The sequence below is a fragment of the Psammomys obesus genome, unplaced genomic scaffold (genome assembly GCF_907164565.1).
Source record: "Psammomys obesus unplaced genomic scaffold, mPsaObe1.curated_primary_1811, whole genome shotgun sequence".
In the NCBI taxonomy this organism is placed as follows: Eukaryota; Metazoa; Chordata; class Mammalia; order Rodentia; family Muridae; genus Psammomys; species Psammomys obesus.
This window is the reverse complement of record NW_026596095.1, coordinates 14,415,729-14,434,514: the sequence shown is the minus strand read 5'-3', so window position 1 is coordinate 14,434,514 and position 18,786 is coordinate 14,415,729. Positions and strand designations below refer to the sequence as shown.

Genomic DNA, 18,786 nt, shown 5'->3' with positions numbered 1-18,786 from the left:
AGTTTTCAATCAGGAACCCATCCTTGTGGTACCATGCACAGGCAAGCAGACTCAGGAGAGACGCTCCTCATCCCACTCCTGTCTCCTACTTCACTTCCGCTTGTGAGCGTACCTCGCTGAGTTGAATGAGAGAAGCATAGTGTAACTGGTGTGACTGTGCTTATAGCTACTGCTTCTCAACAGCCTCACACACCGCAGACACACAAAAAATGACAGAATGACCCCTAATGTATGGGTTTCCACATACATTCTTTCTAAGAAAGTGCCACAAATCCTATTCAGACGTGATTTCCTTTAAGCTTTTCTCCAAAGACGGTTCGGAGAAAAAAAAAATGGGACAAGCAAAATTGTAGCTATTCAAAATTTAGGATTCACAATGTTATGTATATCTACTACACATAGCTAACCAAAACTTACTGAGTGATTTGCATTACTCCCGGTCTCTGAAAACTAATTTCTTTCTACTCCAATCATAAATTTCTACGAGGTAGTTTTAAACATCTGCCGAATTAAAGTGCCCGCCTATCTGTCATCTGTCTGTCTATCCTAATATCCTGTTCATCCTTCAATTCATTTACCCTTCCATCAATGTTTTCCTATCTACATGATGATTCTTCTATTACATGTTACTCAGAAAATAGGCCATTACGAAAGCAGAATCTTCTGCTGATGGAAACACAGGGCTTTGTTTTTTCAGCTAATAGCTTTGATTATGTCATGAAGCTTCCTAGTTTCCAAGTAACACTATAATCTAATCACTACTGTTAGAAACTCTAATCCTATCTAGCTATGAATCAATGGTCCCACTACTGGATACAGTAAACACTGTTGGACATAAAATACACGTCCACTGAGAACAGCCAGATGGAGACAGATCTCCCTTAATCTTGAGCCATCTCCTGCTTCTTTACCCCAGTCTGCCTACTGTGCCTTAGTCTTGGTTCTGGATCCCAATAATTTTATCTTATAGATTCCGGATGTTAGTAGTTAATCAAGTATTCAAAATAGTGAGTGTTATTGTTATTTTTAAGATAGCTATTCTTCTTATGGGTAACCTATAATTAAGATTGCTCTTACATTATAAATGTGCTTTATAAACATTTATTCTTTTATTTGAATTTTATCTGTTTCTGAATTGAAGAAGTATGTTGCAAGCCTTGCCTATGTTAAGATCCTTTGCAAGACACTGTTGAGTCACACAGCTGTATAAAAGTATCTTAAAATGTACTAAGTACCTTTGATAATGATAATAAACACAGCACTGCCATGTTTTCCTTTAAGTGATTTACATGAACTAACCTACATGCATTCAGTATTTGAATTTTATGTGAACTAACATACAAATCGGAATAAAGAAATCAAAACAGAAGGTGTAGAAACCATGAAGGAAACTTTTGCTTTAAAGCCTGGTGCTGAGCGTCTTTATATTTGACTATATTGGTAAATGTGGCGCTCCCGGCAGTGTGACTTATACATAGAAAATGCATTCCACATAAAGGCATAAAACAAAGTCAGGGGTTTAACGCATTTACGCGTGCATGTAATGCCTTTATTGTACAAGTTTTAAACTCTATTAGTATGATTAGGAAGTGTACTGACAAGCTCTGAGAGGCAGGCTTGGTAGGAATCTACACAAGTCATCAATTTGACAAAACTAGGCCAGCAATTACAGAAATTACAGTAAGTGCTGTCAAAAGTCCATCTCCATCCTTTCTGAAGATCAGAGTGGCAGGATGGAGAAAACAGGGTACATAGCACACCATTTCTTTTGGTAGTAAGCCTTGCTAGATAGCGTTTGCCTGGATTTTTGATTATTCGGTTTAGATGTTATGTCAGAGAACTGTTTCCTTCACAGCCAATGTCTCAGGCCACTGCCGTTTGTTTTTTTTTTTTGTTTTTTTGTTTTTTATTTTATTTTCAAGCTCCAGTCTTTGAAGGGCTTTGGCTGAGTCTGTACACGTAACAGCAAACTCATGTCCTGATCCCATAAAATATGCCATAAGATTGAGGGGAGAGAATTCCCACTTTCCATGTTTGGCTTTAGAATACACATATGGTCATATCAGTGCAGTTAAAATGTTTCAAGTGGATGTTAGGGAATCTGACGAGAGAGTGCCAACAGTGTGTGTATCCACCCAAGCCCACTGGACAGGTGAGAAGTGGGTGCTGACAGGTAACACAAAGGGGTTCAGACTCCTGGCAGGGCATTAACGAATTTTTGAAACGATTGCTCAAGATGGGACTTTTCAAAGGCACACCCTCTTTTTCTTTATCCTAACAGGTATACATGGTAAGTATTAGAAAATGTACACCATCCTATCTTTACTCTTCTAAAGAAAACACCCTCAACCACAGCTTTGCATTTCATAGTTAAAAATTCTCAGAATCAACTGAAATTAAAAAAACAAAAAAATTCTGGAACACAAAATCATCGTTTTGGTCAAAGCATACCTTCACATGAAGACACTGGGTATTTGGGTATTTAGATGCAGATTTGTATTGAACATTAAGGAAAACTACAGACTCATAGTTTAATACAGTTCCAGAAGTGTGTGTGTGTGTGTGTGTGTGTGTGTGTGTGTGTGTGTGTGTGTCCAGGTCCTTCCACTGAACACCATATAGCCTCTGTATTGATGCCTAGAAATGCTCGGGTTGCAAATGAAAAATTGAAACTACAATATACCGTGCAGCACCCTGACTTACTTTCCAACACCTGTGGCTTTATTTCATTTCCTATCGGAGGCTTCACTGTTTCTCAGCAATATTACAACTGAAACTAGAGTGATGACAGACTGAAACAGAAAATTAGTGGAAGAGTCCTCTAAACTATCTCATTCTAGGTGACCTAAAGTTTTCTTGTTCTCGGTGGTAACAGGAACTCTGAAAAGTCTTACATGGAGATAAACACAATCTTTATGTATATAAACACATGTTCTGTATGCTTGATCTGATACAATCTTTTTCCTTCTTTATTTTTAGTAGATTGTATTGTCTTGGATCTTAGAAACACAAATTAAGAGTGTAGGCATGAAACCTATGCTCTTAGAACTCCAGGAATTAATGGTTGGGGAAAGAGTTCAGAGTTCAAAATGGCACCCAACCTCTGCAGCAAGGCCTATGTTTAGAATTTTGAAAATTATTTCTATGTTAGATACATAGTATAAATGTAAAATATCATGCTTGAACAGTGTCTGCAGAAAATCATAAACCTTAAAATCATCTTAAATTCTATGCCCATTCCTTGGGATATGGAAATAAAGCAAGTCACAAACTGTTTATGTTAGCAAACTGTTTCTCTCTGGAGATAGGATTTGGATTCATGTATTAGAAGGAGCCCGCATAACTGCACTGCTTGAAGTTTTGTTTTCCTTTCCGGGCATAACTGCAGCTGAACAGTCATTAAGAACTGTGTGGTTCTTTCTTGATCTTCTCCAACGTCATTACTCACCTTCAGGTCCCGATGGACCACGCCCATCTGATGGCAGTGCAGCACAGCCTCCAGGATCTGCTGAATGCAATGACTGCATGCAAACACCAGGGGGCGTGTGTTAGTTCCAAGCTTACACTCACTGTCTGTATACCCTCAGAGAGACCGGGTTAAAGAGCGAAGCTAGGAGACAACCAGTGTTGCATTTTAACTCCTTCCGTCACAGACACACATTGCTCAAGGAGAGTGACTACTACCTCAGAACAACCAGGATATTGCCAGCTGTGAGCCATGATGTGAATCAACTTGTTCTAAAAAGATCCATGTGGACAACATCTCATTTTGGTCTGGAGCTCATTTCCTGGTTATAAATTCTTCCAGGAAATGAACTGGAACGCAGATGTAACCTCGGTAGCCGCGCTTTGCTGCCGACACTCCACACACAGAAACTCTCTGCCCCTTCTTTCCTATTTTTCCAGTAGTGTTCTAGAAGTTAGGCACCATTAGGTTAAACGAGGACACAATGAATCTTTGAGAGTCGTGGGCTTCCTGCGCCGTGTGTAGCCTAGCTGGCAATCTTTACCCCTTGCCTAGGGTTCGTCAGGCTCAAGTGAGCAATGCGTAGCCAGTTGTCCAGCTTCAGCAACCTGTGGTCTCAGAACAGAAGTGGTGTTGAAATCTACAGGCGGACATACATCACAGGCCAGCTTCATTCCAGGCCAACGCTGGACAACTCAGGAAAGCCTGCCCTCAAACCGACTCTGGTAAGTGACTGCTTAGAAACGTAGCATGTTGTACTGACGTTGCTCTCCCCTTCCTGCTATGATGTATATTTAGCCTGTAGATGAGCAAACTGAAGAGGCATCATGCATTGTCATTTCGTTATTCGGTTCAAGAAAACACTGGGAAAGGCATTTTAAGCACCGTTTTAAACGCGTCTCCCCCCACCTCTGCCCTTTCCCAGAAAAAAAAAAAAAAAAAAAAAAAGCCAAAGAAACTTCTTTGATTCAGATTTATGGACTTCATATACTAACCTTCAGGTCCCTGTGAACTATGCCATTTAGGTGACAATGATTTACACTCTCTAGAATCTGTTGTATACAATGACTGCAAAGATACAAGGGCAGAATGGAAGGGAGAACATTTTAAAGGCACATAATCACATTGGATACAAAATAAAATGAAGGTTCAAACAAAACAAAACAAACAAACAGAATCATATTTATTCACATTTTTCTTAGCTTTACACCGGAATTAAATAATACTGAATAAAGCTAAATCTGATTTTTACTAAAATGACATCCAACATAGAATTTGTGACATAGTCAGACAAAACAATTTAAGCTGTGTTTCCTCTTGTCAGTCTACAGATTAAGTCACATGTGAGAGCAGTTGAGATCTCCCTATTTGGGAAGAAAATTTGATAGTTTAATTCCCAAGATGTTCTGGGAAGATTACCTGGGAAACATAAAATTTCCATGTGTTTGTCATACACAATCTAAACTGTTTAAGATCTGAGGTCACAAGTAAACATGTTGAAACAAGAGGGTAAACACAGATGAAGTGGTAGGTGAAAACAGGGATTTAAAAAAAGAGGCAGGACACACTACACACACCAGTGATTTAGAAGGGGTGTTTCCTGTGCGACACAGGAATAACAAAATGAATGCAAGCCCCAAGAGGAAGCGGGATTGAAAGTTGACCCATGACACAAGATAAACCCCTTTCACTGTAAGAAGTCTCTGAGGAAGGGCCAAGGAGTGTTCAAGTAAGTTTAAGATCCCTTGGGGACCGGCAGTTGTTAAATCTACTTCCATACACTTCAGTGAAGGAAGTTTTACTTACTACCATGTTAAAATGCGCCATTGATGCTATTCTTATCAGCAGCTTGCTGACATCAAATCAACTGCTAATTAAATCAGAGAAAAATCTTTTGACTGGCAGCCACCAGGCTCCAAATAAGCTGCCACGTGGCACACAACAACGCAGAACACACCACACTGACAAGTGCTGTACACAGTCACCGCACAGTTCAAACCTAAGTACAAATAAGAGGGCATTGCCTCAGGGGAGGGAAAAGTGCACGACCCAGCAAGACCATTTCCAGCCACTTGGTGTGTCACATAATGAATGATACCCTACAGGAAGTTACTGAACTGAAAAAAAGCAATCACTGTCTAATTTTTAACAATGCAAATATCAAAAACACCCGTGACAATTGTGATTCTTTGGCTCTAACTCTGGTGATGGCGTCACTAAAACAGCCTCACACTGGAGGGTGTTGACTGCACGCCTCATTGGACTATGACTCTTTTTTTTTTTTTTTTAACTGTGTGGCTCTTTTATCACACTGTAAATCCCACACACTCTTCCTGAAATATTTATCTAACCATAACAATAACATACTTGGCTTATGACCAAAATTAAAAAAAAAAAACAATAATTACTGGTAAGTTAATTTCACTATTCTTTATTACTGAGGATGGATTTCATGCTTAAGCTCTTGAGGGATATTGAGGAAATGAAGTTTTAAAATGTTGGGAGAAGACACAGCCTCTTCAAGGTTATACCCGGGCACAGAATTATTCTTGATTTAGTGTGGGATCTCTACCATTAAAACTGTGCTAGAATTAGTGTCCCAGCTAATACAGGCATAATTATGAAGTGGCCCAACCGGGGGCTTTGCCCCGTTATCTACACTGCTTGCCAACATCTAAAATAGTTTCTACCTCATTTCAACCACAAGTTTTTAAACAGGGTATGTTTACTGTAACTTAAAAAGGCAAAGTAGATAACATTTCCTCTAAAACTTTTACTTTCTAGATTTACTTACTTTATTTTATGTGTACGAGTGTTTGTCTGCATGGAGGTAGGGGCACATGAGTGCTTGGTGTCCACAGAAGTCAAAAGAAGGCATCCAGTCCTCTGTAACTGGAGTTTATGAGTGGCAGTGAGCCATTGTGAGGGTTGTGGAAAATAAACTGGGGTCCTTTGCAAGAGCAACAAGTGCTCTTAACTGTTGAACTGTCTCACCAGCCTCAAAACCCCTGTCTTCGTTGATACCTTCATTAAAATCATTGTTCCCTCTTGGCAATTGGGCAGATAGCTATTACAACACTGTGCTAGGTGCCTTTCCTGAGGATAAATGTGAGGATCTGAGAACTAAGGATTTACTCATCATAGCACAGGCCAAACAGAATTTTCTACTAGACACCGACAACAAAACATCCATTGCAAATTAAAGTGTAGTCAGGCACAGTCAGATGCACAGAAACATTTGTATTAAGCCAACGAAATGTAGTGGCATAAAACCAAGAAAAATCAGAAATTGAAAGCTGAGCTTTTTGAAACACAGTGAATTTCTGTCTTTATTTTAAGGCAGTATTTCAATGATACAGCACAGGCTACCCTGGGAATTCCTGACCTTCTGGCCTCCACCTCTAAAGGGCTGGGGTTACAGGCAGACACCATGCTTAGGTGAAACATGAGTTTTAACATATCATGTGTTACTCTGGAGGAATGAGGAACTCCAGTATTAGCTGAGTGCCCCTGAGGGTCCCTATACTGCTACAGCCTTGAGAAGCCTGGAGAGCTGTAGAGATAGGGCCGACAGCTGACGATTTAAATGTCCTAATAACATCAGTTATGTTATGGTGAGCTAATTGCTCCTCATCAGATTTTTCAACGTAAGTGAAAATTATAGACTGTAGAAGCAAAATTGACACCAGCAATTCTAAATAGGTCAGGGCAAGTAGAGTAATACTATTTTACTCCAAAAAAAAATGTCTTTGAGTAGCCTAGGAAATTTAAAATTAGATAAAACGCTAGCCCTCTCTATAATTTCCATGAGCATTTTGCTAATTAACAAAATTGGGAAGTTACTTGCTACTTCTCAGAAACAGCAAAGTAAATGCTTTGCACATCAGCATTCCAAAGGTTTTGATTAAATGTCCAAAATGTTATATGCTAATAGTACCACTGTAAAGGAGCCACAGAGGCCTTTTCTGGTCTGCTCCTCCTTGCTGACTGGTGAGTGGTACCGTGGAACTTCCTGTGACGACCGGAGAGCTCTGCCCTGCTGGCGCTTAACAGGCACTGTGGCTATGAAGCCTTCACAACGTGGCTAGCTCAACGAAAAATGATTAGAAAAGGATTTAAAGCAGACTTATAGTTTTTCTTTTTTTCTAAAAGTCATTCTGGGGATCTTTGAAAGACAGAAACCATCTGATGAAGGACTTATCATAAAGAGAAGTCCAAGGTCGTAAGATGAGATTATCATAAAGACTGGATCATGTCGTTCTTAAATTTATACATACGTACGTATATAGAACAAGTGTCAGTGATGGGAAGGATGAGTCTGTCTTGCTCAGGGCAAGCCACTTACCTGGCGTCAGCCTCACTATAATATTCTCTGGCCACTATGTCTTCAAACAATTCACCTCCAGTAACTCTGTGAAAACAAGAGAACCACATATTTAAAAAAGAAAGAAACACACTTAGTTTCCTAGCACTCAGATTTGTGTTATCAATAGATCAGGGGGTCACAAATTGTCCATATTTAATAAATATACACAGCAAAATCTTCTACATAAAATGATTTCTAAGAAAGTCTTTATTTTAGTTTTATAGATATTGATTAAGGTCTGACAATATCTAACATAGATTAGCAACATTTTATGAACAACATACACACACACACACACACACACACACACACACACACACACAGATGCTCTGAAGGCCGCTGTAGCTCTGTGTACCTCTTCAGTTTTGTGTGTATATTATTAACATGTATTTTTTCCCTTTGTAAAGACACACATAAAGATACAATTTTCTAATTAGCATAGGATCATACATCATTGATAAATAAACCATATTTTCATATTAAGTTGAGTCGAGGGCATTTCTTAATATTGGAAATAGTTTCTCCTGTTTAATAAAACACATGTGTGTTTGTATGCACACACATATTTGTATATTGTAGGTTAATTCTAGAAGAAAAATTCTTGCCAGTAAAATTTCCAGGTCAAAGAGCACCCATTACAATTGTGGGGAGAAGACAAGGCAAGCTGCCTTCCAAAATAGTTCATCCCCCCAAACTGGGAAGATGCCCACAGGCTAAATCATTCCTACTATTTGTTATCAATAACTGAAAATATTTATGTAGTAAAGGAAATGTTTTTACTCTTGGTGAGGTGTGTCTTCTGACAGTATTTATGTGTGAATTCTTCCTCCATTCCATCGTGTTTGAGTTTTGTTTTGTTTTGTTTTTTAATTTTATTTTTTATTCACTTTACATCTTTGTCGAGGCCCATCCATCTTCACCTCCCAGTCCCCCTCACTCCCATCCCCTTCCCCTATTCCTCAGAAAAGGGGAGCCCCCTTCCCTTCCACCCCATAAGAAGGTTTTGGCGTTGAAGCACCTTCTAACTAATATCTGTTGAACCAGTATCTTTTCCAGTGTGTCAAACAGTGTAGAGAGCCTTAGGCTAGATTACAAATCTTCACAACTGAGACAGTCAGGCTTATTCCAGACATAGTCAAAGCCAGTGACTACAGCGCATCCAGCACAGAGCAGAGAGCACCCTACACAGCCCTGCTCACAGCCCTGCCCAGCACAGCTTTCCTGTAAAGACACTGCCAATCACAGGCCTACACCGACCTTTGGACAGGCATAGGCTTGTGCATGATCCCAGACACTAATAATACACTTCCTTTTGCTCTCTCCACTGCCTGCGTGGCCTCTACTGTTCTGGAACATCATGGAAGGACTGCCGCCCCTCGACAGCTCACCCTTTCAAGATTGGACAGTAAAATCTGTATGCTTCTCTGAACACTTGTGTAAATAAATAACTTTCTCTCCTCTCCTCTGCATTATAAATTCTTCAAGGTCCCACAATGTGAGTGCCATTACTTATAAGCATTATTTTCGCATAAAAATAACTGAAAATGATCATGTGAATTTCTATGAAGTTTTTTCTCCCTTGAAAACCATGCTACATGTAATTCAATTCACTAGTACACCTATTTTTCAGCTAGATTCTATAGTAATGCAATTATAATGTGTCCTAGATAAATTAATATAAAATGATCAGACACAAAAGTACTTCCCACAAATCTATTACTATCATAAATTAAGACTTTTGTGGGCTTTCTTCCTGCATTATGTTCAAGAGTGATAAAATTATTAAACTTTCATTTATATTTTTCTGTCTATGCTTATAACTTTTCATTGTTAAAGTGATCACTAAATACTGATTAGGAACTGCAGGAGCTGGTGGTATAGCTCAAGGTAAGGCACATACTCAGCATGTGTGAAGCCCTGGGTTCGAAAAGGAAAAGATAAAACAAAAAAAAATCACAAAATATTGCTGCCATTTGTTATAGAGTACTCTCCCAGCGTTAACACAAAATACCTGCCTAATTAATAACTATCTGAGCAATGATGAAATCAACTGAGTTAGGAGACCACGTAATCTGTGCCACTTACGTTAAGTCAGCCCTTTACACGGTCTTTGGCAGTAGGCATGGCATTACCCTACACTACAAGCTGGCTATCTGCTACCATGGGTTTTCTTTATTAGGGGATCTGTACTAAAGGGGGAATAATAAAGAGTTACAGAGAGAGGCTTACCCTCTGGTAATCTTCAGTGAACTGTAAACAGCTTTAAGCAGAACTGAAGGGTGTTTTGTTTTGGGGGGGGTTGGGATATGAATGCAGCACCCTGCACATGCTATGCACGGATTCCACTACGTTACGTCCTCTGCCAGATGGCAGGCTTTTAATGTTGAGTTTACATTACAAATTGTTAGCTGTCTCTGGCAGCATTCTTTCTCATCTTTCCACACTCATTCCTTCTTCTACTTAAAGTACTCCTTTTCTGTAAATGAAACCATATGATGCTTTCAGCACCATGAATGACAAATGTCTACAAAAGAAAAAAATAAAAAAGGAAGTTATAGTAGCATTTGCTGTCTTAAAGAGAAACTGTTATACTCACAAAGAGAAAATGTTATACTCACATTTTTGTTTAATGGAGCACAAAATTCATTGCATTTAAAAAAAATTAGTGAGCTACGTGAAATTTCATAATGCCACAAATTAAATCAGTTCCACGAATAAACTGTTAGATGAATTAACCAATTAGACATTTGTGAATAAAGTAGTGCCAGCATTCTGCTATGATCTAAAGCATATCAATTATAGATTTGAATCATTAATTACTGTTTATAAATCTCATAAATATTAGGAATTAGAGGGAAAATGATAATTTGCTACTCAAAATAGGAGGTTTTCTGTATAAAAAAAGATAGATATTTGCTATTTGTATTATTTATAATGATTTTGATTCATGCTATATTACTCTTCAGAACTAATTTTTTTTGTTTCTAGTCTCTATATATTGACTTAGAAATGATAAAAAGTAATTTCATCTTAAGTAAAATATTTATAAAATTTCATTAAAAATATAGCCCCGACTATGATGTTAGGCAGCCAGTACAGTTCAAGATCAGGTTTCAGGAGATAAAGTATAGCCACAGTGACCCAAAGGGCAGGCTTGGAGAACAGACTGGTTCCCAATGTGGTAAAGGGAAAGTCAGGAGTCTTGTGTTGGAGTTGGAACACAGGAAGGCAACATCAGGGTGCAGCTATGCACGGGGACAAGGCAATCTTGTATCCTCACCAAGAGTGAGAAGCTAGGTTCCCTTCACATGTTAAGTCCAAAGCTGGAGGGTGAGCCCCGTGAGTTCAGGCAGACAAACCAAGAATTCAAAGCTACAAATCGGAGTTCTCTCGACATACAGACAAGTAATTACAACAAATCAGGCTTCTGTTTACTGGGTTTGTTTTTTGCCCCTTGCACTTCAGTGGCCGGTGTTCTTTTATATCGTAACTACAGCAGAGGTGTGAGCACAGCAGCTGTGAGTATGACGCTTTCATCTGTCCGCCTGTTACCCAGCATACTGCCTCCCACACTGCAGAACAGCAAAAGTGGACATTCACTACCACTTCCACGTGTGCAACGGGTTAAGTATCTTCCCTTTCATACGCAGAAATCTAGATCCCTGATGTGACCTTAAAAGAGCCCCTTAAAAGGGTTCACAGAGTGCTCTCTGGCTCTCTCTCTTTCCTGGCCTACGAAGTCGTAATAAAAAGCCAACCATGAGCAAGCTGAAAGGGAGCTGGCGTGAGAGCCAGTGCAGGCTAGCCCCTGATTCCAGCCCCTTCTGCTGAGAGATCTGAGGTACATGTTTGCTGTTCAAGCCCACCAGCTACCTGGACAAAGTGTTCCCTTGGTCTCCACAAATGGCCAAAATGACTCTGTAAGGTCTGAGACTGTTTACACTGTGAAGAAAAAAAAACTGAGCAGTGAAGATTAAAGCCATTTCTAAAGAAACACTCCACTAAAGAAAGGGGGGCTTGCTTTCTTCAGTTTGTTTCTCCATTGTGTGGATGTTGGAGAGAAAGTGTCTCTGGGAGTGTACAGGATCCTCGGAAGGACTGGGCAGAATATTATGCTAAGAAGCCCACTCAGTAACTTTTAACCTTCTCCTTAAGGTCTGAACGCTGGAGTGTAAGAGAGGGTTGAAGAACCATCGGACTAAAGCTGATCAGAGTTAAGTTCATGAGTCTGTTGCCAGCATGGTAAGACTGTCAGCCCTCTCCCCACGCCGAGTGCCAGCAGCACTATGTGTCAGTGTGGTAACCAACGTGCTAATCCCACCTAATCCCAGTTACCTCAGTGGTCCCCCAGAGACCTCTGCAGAACACAAAGGGGGCTAAGTCTGAGGGGATTCAATGGGAAGGGTAGGATCCAAGACATTGACGATGCCCAGCCAATCCCTAGAGTAAGAGTCTTTTGGGCAGGGCATGGAAAGGGGACACTGCATATTCGGTACTGTACACAGATCCTGGCTAGCCTTCAGGACTCGCTTAATAAACACTTACTAAAAGCTACAGAGTATAAAAATCAGTGGGCAGAAATCAGTACCTTTTTTATATACCAATAATGAATATGATAGAAATGAAATCAGGAAAACAATCCCATTCATGGCCTTACTCTCTGAAAAGATAATTCAATAAACAAATAACAACAAAAACTACAAACATTCCAAGCTTATCTAGAAATAAACCTAACTGAATAGATTAAAGATTTCTATATTGAAAACTGCAAACCTCTTAAGAAAGCAATTGAAGATGACACTAGGAGATAGAGAAACATCCCATGTTTGTGGGCTGGAGGAATTAACATGGTGAAGACGGCTACAATATCCAAAGTTATCTATGGATTGAATGAAATCCCCATTTCATTAATTCCAATAAAACTCTTCACAGCAAGAGATAAAACAATCCTAATATTCGCAAGGAAGCCCCCCAAAAAACCTCAAATAGAAAAAAAAATTTTGAGCAAAAAATCATCATGGGAAGTATAATAATACCAGACTTTAAATTATACTGCAAAGCCATAGGGAAAAAAAAAAAAAGAAAAAGAAAAAAGGTCAGGGTACTGGCACAAATAAAAACATGCAGATCAAAGAAATCAAGAGTGCTCAGACACAAGCACACACATCTGCACTCTTCTGGGTCTTAGGGAAAGAACCAAAACCATCCCTCAGAGGAGAAAAAGCCCTTCACTAGATTGAAAAGTTGAGGTCTCTACGTCTGAAGTAGCATAAAAATCAGCTCAAACAAAAGGTTAGACCTGAAACTTTCAATCTAGTATGAGAAACACTTTCATATATAGGAATATAAAACAACATTCAGAAAAAGAGGCTAAAAAAAGCTGAGATAATAATAGGGAAAACTGACAAATGGGACTGTTATCAAATTAAAAAGTTTCCACACAGCAAAGGAAACAGGAATCACTGTGAACAGGCAACCTACCAAATGGGAGAAAATTTGGGCCAACTATTCATCTGACTAGGGATCAATATCCAGAATATATAAAATTAGATACCAAGCGCACAAGTAATCCAATCAACAAATGAACAAATGAATTGAACAGGGACTTCTCAAAAGACGTGGAAGAGCCAATAAATACATTAAAGAAATGCTTAATACCTTTGGCCATGAACGAAGTGCAAACAAAGTTACACTGAGGCCTGGGGAGCTGGCTCAGCAGCTCAGCCGATAGAGTGTTTGCCTTGCAAGCATGCGGAAAAGATTTCCATCCCAAGAACCCACTTGCAGCCTCAGAGCTTGGGAGACAGAGACAGGCCAGTGAGGGATGGACTTAAAAAACTGGCCTATTTGCTGCGCTCTAGGCCACGTGAGTTTGTCTTCTGGCCTCTATAAGCATATAAGCCTGCTCTAACATGTATGTGCACGTGTACAGACATACGTACATTAAAATTCCTTCTCAGAATTAGTCAGAATGGCTATCTCAAAAAAAAAATGTACATTAGTTCAGCTTCTGTGGAAATGAGTATGAGAGTTCCTCAGAAAGTAAAAAACAGAACTATCATATATTCCAGATAGATCACTCTTGGATATATACTCAAAGGAATAAAAATCACATATACATCTGTGTTTAATGCTACAATACTCAAAATAGTAAATACACGGAATCAGCCCAGATATCTATGAAGAAGTGAATACTGGAGAAACACACACACAAGTGTGCATGCATAGGCACACAATCAGGTATTATTCAGTCATAAAGAAAAACATAGTTATGTAATTTGAAGGAAAATGGATAAGACTGCAGATCATCTTAAACAAAATAAGCAAGAATGAGACAATTATTTCATGTTTCCTTTCAAAGTCCATCTATGAACAAGTCTGTCTGAAAATACAAAAATTACTTGTTTTATTCAATACAGGGTACATATTTAGATTAGAGACTGAGATGAGAAAAACATGTTTTATGATGCTGGGAAGAAAATCAGCTGCTTATATTTCATTTCTTAACGAATGGAACCCAGGTCTGTTTTAAGATAACCAAATTACAGACAGCAAGGATATTTTTATGTTCCTTGAAACTTGGCCTATTTTGTACATTTAGAAAGTTTCAACGTTCTCAGTCAACAAGCAGAATTTCCACATATATCATGAATGCCACCGGCTGGGGGCAGAATCAGGTGGGTCGGCTTGTATTGCACCAGCTTCGAGCAGGTGTGGGAGTCCCACAGAAGCGGAGTGGAAAGGAATTCGACGCATTTGCCCAGTGTCACCGCCGGTATCTCCTCCAACTTAGATCAGCTCCGTGCATGAGGTATTTAATAACCGAATACCTAGCATTCTATATCTCAGAAGCAGCAGATAACCGGAGGGTGTCCGGTTAAGCTGCTCATCATAGGTGTCAAGTAGGAGGAATGGAAATCAAAAGGGCCACAGAGACAGGGCTGGAGGCAAGGCTCAGAGGGTAAAAGCCCAACCCAGCAGAGGACCTTAGCTCAGTTTCCAGGGTCTCTGTCTGGCAACTCACAGCCACCTGTAACTCTAGTTCCAGGGAAATCCATGTCTCAAGCACCTGATAGTACCTGCATTCAGTATCTGTCCACACATGTGCATAATTAAAACGAATAAAATATACCTTTTTAAAAAAAGACTACAGAACTTCCTTAATAAATGGTCCATGACATTTTTACTGTTCTTTGTATGGGCAGGGTGTTGAGTCATACTAAGAATTACAGTGGACATGATTTAACTGATGCTACTGGAGTTGTTCTATTCAAACATCCAGCTTAGTCCGGGAGAAAGGGGATAAAAATCAAAAGAAAAAAAAAGTGTTGTTTTTTTCTTTTCTACTAATAAGACTGAGCTTTTATGAAATATTTATTTTTATTAGCGTATTTGTTATTATTGTTGTTGTTCTGTGTTTGTGCGCGAGCGCGTGCGCGAGCGCGTGCGTGCGTGCGTGCTTGCGTGTGTATGTGCACGGAGGTACTCACGGAGCCCAGAAGAGGGAATCAGACTCCCCAGAAAGGAATTACAGGCAGTTGTGAGCAACTTAATGTGGATATTGGGATCTGAAGAGCAGTTGTCCAAGGTAGCAAGTGCTCTTATCTGCTGGGCTACGTCTACAGCTCCCGTGATAGAGCTTCTCAAACGAGCACATGTGCCGCTGAATTTATTCATTCTGTCTGTCTGTCATCTACCTATTGTATGACAGGTTGATAGTTTACTGAATGTCTAAGTCAGTGCTCAAGCAATGTTTTCCAAAGTGTGTGTGATGTATGTATGTCTGTATGTTTGTATGTGTGTATGTATGTATGTCTGTATGTATGTATGTATGTATGTATGTATGTATGTCACTGGCCTAGTGTGCCTGAGGTCCAGGATTCCATTTTTAGCACTGAAAAAAAAACAAAGGCAAATAAATAAAAAAGGAATATTTCCTGATGGCAAGTGATAGGCCACAGTGCTGGCATTTCAAAGAAATTCACAGTGAAATGCTAGCACACAGCAGTTAGGGTGGCTCTCATTAATTAATTAAATTACAAGGCTATTCAAGATGTGACGACATCAACACTCTTGTACATTGTTAATGAGAACGAAAGAGCATACCACCACTGTAGAAAGCCGTATAATCTAGCAGATCTACTTCTCAGGATAGACATGCAAAAGGAGTGATAGCAGGATCTCAAGAAGATACTCATAAGCCTAATTTCATAGCGGCAATACTGATAATTTGAGAACGATCCAAGTCCCTACTAACAAATTAAAAGGTAAGCAAAATACGTTAAATACACATAATAGAATATTATTCAACCTGAAAAAATTCTGATACATGCTATAACATATATGAACCCCAGGGACGTCATGGTAAGTGAAACAAACCTTTAAGGAAAAATAAAAATGGGGCTGGAGAGATGACTCAGAGGTTAAGAGCACTGGCTGCTGTTCCAAAGGTCCCCAGTTCAATTTCCAGCAACCATATGGTGGCTCACAACCATCTATAACGAGATCTGGTGCCCTGTTCTGGCCTGCAGTTGTAATGCAGGCAGAACATTGTATAAATAATAAATAAATAAATAAGCTTTTTTTAAAAAGCTAAAACAAAGTAAAAAAAATACTCCAAAGGTTCTTACATGAAGTACCCAAAATAATAAAATCATAAAGACAAAGTGAATAACAGTAATTGATTGGAGTTCATCGGTTGGAGTAGAAAGCAGGAAGCTCTTTCCTAATGGATACAGAGTTTCAGTTGTTAAAGGGAAAAGAGATCTGGAGATGTACCATCGAGATGGGATTGCAGTCTTACTGCCGGGTGACCACAGACTTAAAAGTGATCATATGATAAATGTTACATCACCTATATTTCACTGTACGAAAAACAAAACTTAGAGAAGATACAACCAATGCTCGAGGACAGCATTGAGGATGAACACCTCGGTGAAAAGACACAACATATGATACAACCAGCTCTAAATACAACTTGCCCTTCTTATTTCTCTTTGTGGGTTCCACAGGTCTTTAGGAAACTTGGAATAACTTAGACATTTGGAAATACTGTCCTTACCATAATACTGAAAGGTAGCTACCAGTTACACACCGAGCAGTTGTTAAAAGCAGATTTTCCTTTCATTTCCTTTCTTTGTACTCTTAGGTAATATGGCCTAGGAGAAAGTGAAATGGAATGGATGTCCTGGCTTACTGTAGGGGGATCATGTGAGGTCATAATTTTATTGTGCTGTGATTGACTTGCTCCTAGATACAAAGAGAAGAGACAGCAATTCAACTTATTCACAGCCATTAGGAAATTACTGTCGACTTGTATTCTAAAGGACAGGGCTATAACTCAACAGATTATGCCTGTTAAGCCATTTCTCATGGTACAGAAACACCAAATAGGCTAATACACAACTCCATCCATTTTAAATAGAGTGAGAGGGAATCGTTGATAAAGGCCTTTACTATCAAACCTGACAGTCAATCTCTGGAACCCACGTTCTAGGAGAGGACCGTCTTTTACACGTTGCCTCTGACTTCCACAGTGTGTCATGAAAAGCATGGTACACGTAAATTAAAAATATATATAGAGAGTTCATTCATAATTTAATTTTCAGTGCCCCCAAATCAGCAAGATATAATAAGCCTGAACCAGAATCCCCTGACGCCCCCAAGGATAGCAGCCGAAGCGCTCTTTGTCCGGAACACTGAATTTGGAAAATCAGTGGTGTTAGTTTAGGCTGCGGAGTTGGGTCAGTCAATAATATGCTTGACACACAAGCATGAGGACAAGAGATGAATCGCCAACACTCATGTAAAAACAACGAAAAAGAAAGAGAGAGAGCTGGAGAGGCTTTTCTATGACGTACGTGAAGTGTGTGTGAGGTGTGAGCCATTCCCAGACTCTTTCGTGGAAATCTTAGTATTGAATTTAGGGCTGTTATGCACTGAAGACCAGAGAACCCACGTCATGTAAAGTGAAGCACGTTTTTTTTTTTTTGTTTTTTTTTTTTTTTGTTTTTTTCTTTTTGACAATCTTTCTGTCAACTTTTATTGACAATCTACTCAGATATTACCTCCTAGGGACCCTGTGACTTATAACTACGTATCGTCTTCTTAGCTCAACTTAACCAAATCCTGCTGGGGCACACGAACAGGGATGAAGTCACACAAAACTCACAATATTTCAGAGGGAGACCCAACAGCTGATTAAACACACACACACACACACACACACACACACACACACACACACACACACGAGTTATGAAGTAAATTTTAAAACCACATCAATAAATACAGACAATCCATCCAGGGAGCGGAGCTCGCTTTGATCCCTCAGATGTCTCACCCCTGAAATAGAAGCTGGTGTCACCCTCAAGTGAGGGAACCGCTCTTGTTCAGTGAAGATTCTGGCTAAGGAGTCCGGTACAGTCTTGGCTCTGATTTGGACAACAATAATCTTCCGCTAAGGTGAGACACCACAAGGAAGAATGGAGCTGGAGGAGATGGCTCGTGGGTAAATGGCTTGCATGAACAAGCAGGAGAACGTTCGTGTCGATTCCCACACTCCACAGAAAAAAATCAGATGTGGCAATACGCATGTGTAGCCCTGGAACCGAGGGGGTGGAGGCAGGAGGGGCTCTGAGAATTGCAGATGGGTCAGTCTAGACAAAATATTACCCCCAGCTCTAGGTCCCCTGAGAAAGCCTGTCTCAACAAATATGGTGAGGATGATGAGGAAGAATCCCAGCATCAACCTTTCGGCATTCAATTACCAGCTCGGGTTAACACACATGTGTACACACACATACGCACACACACACACACACACCAAATACATACCACAAAAACAAGGAGGAGGAAGAAGAGTAGAAGGATGAGAGGAGATTTCACTATTTTGTGATGTAGATAATCCACATGAGACAAACTGTTATAGTAACAACTTTCTACTTAGTTTGCC

General features: G+C 39.7%; 1 protein-coding gene across 12 annotated transcripts in view; it reads right to left on the bottom strand.

Annotated features, from left to right (window-relative positions):
* Camk2d (calcium/calmodulin dependent protein kinase II delta) overlaps window positions 1-18,786 on the bottom strand; it is a 246,572-nt gene that overhangs the window by 65,444 nt on the left and 162,342 nt on the right. For 7 of the 12 annotated variants that reach the window (XM_055628207.1, XM_055628203.1, XM_055628202.1 and 4 more), the window contains exons 5-6: window positions 7,812-7,877; window positions 4,462-4,534 (exon numbers count right to left, since the gene is read on the bottom strand). In XM_055628207.1, coding sequence (XP_055484182.1) covers window positions 4,462-4,534; window positions 7,812-7,877 — 139 coding nt within the window. Of the gene's footprint in view, window positions 1-3,448; window positions 4,357-4,461; window positions 4,535-7,811; window positions 7,878-18,786 lie in introns of those variants that run through there. The other 5 variants (XM_055628213.1, XM_055628212.1, XM_055628214.1 and 2 more) reach the window with 3 other exon arrangements.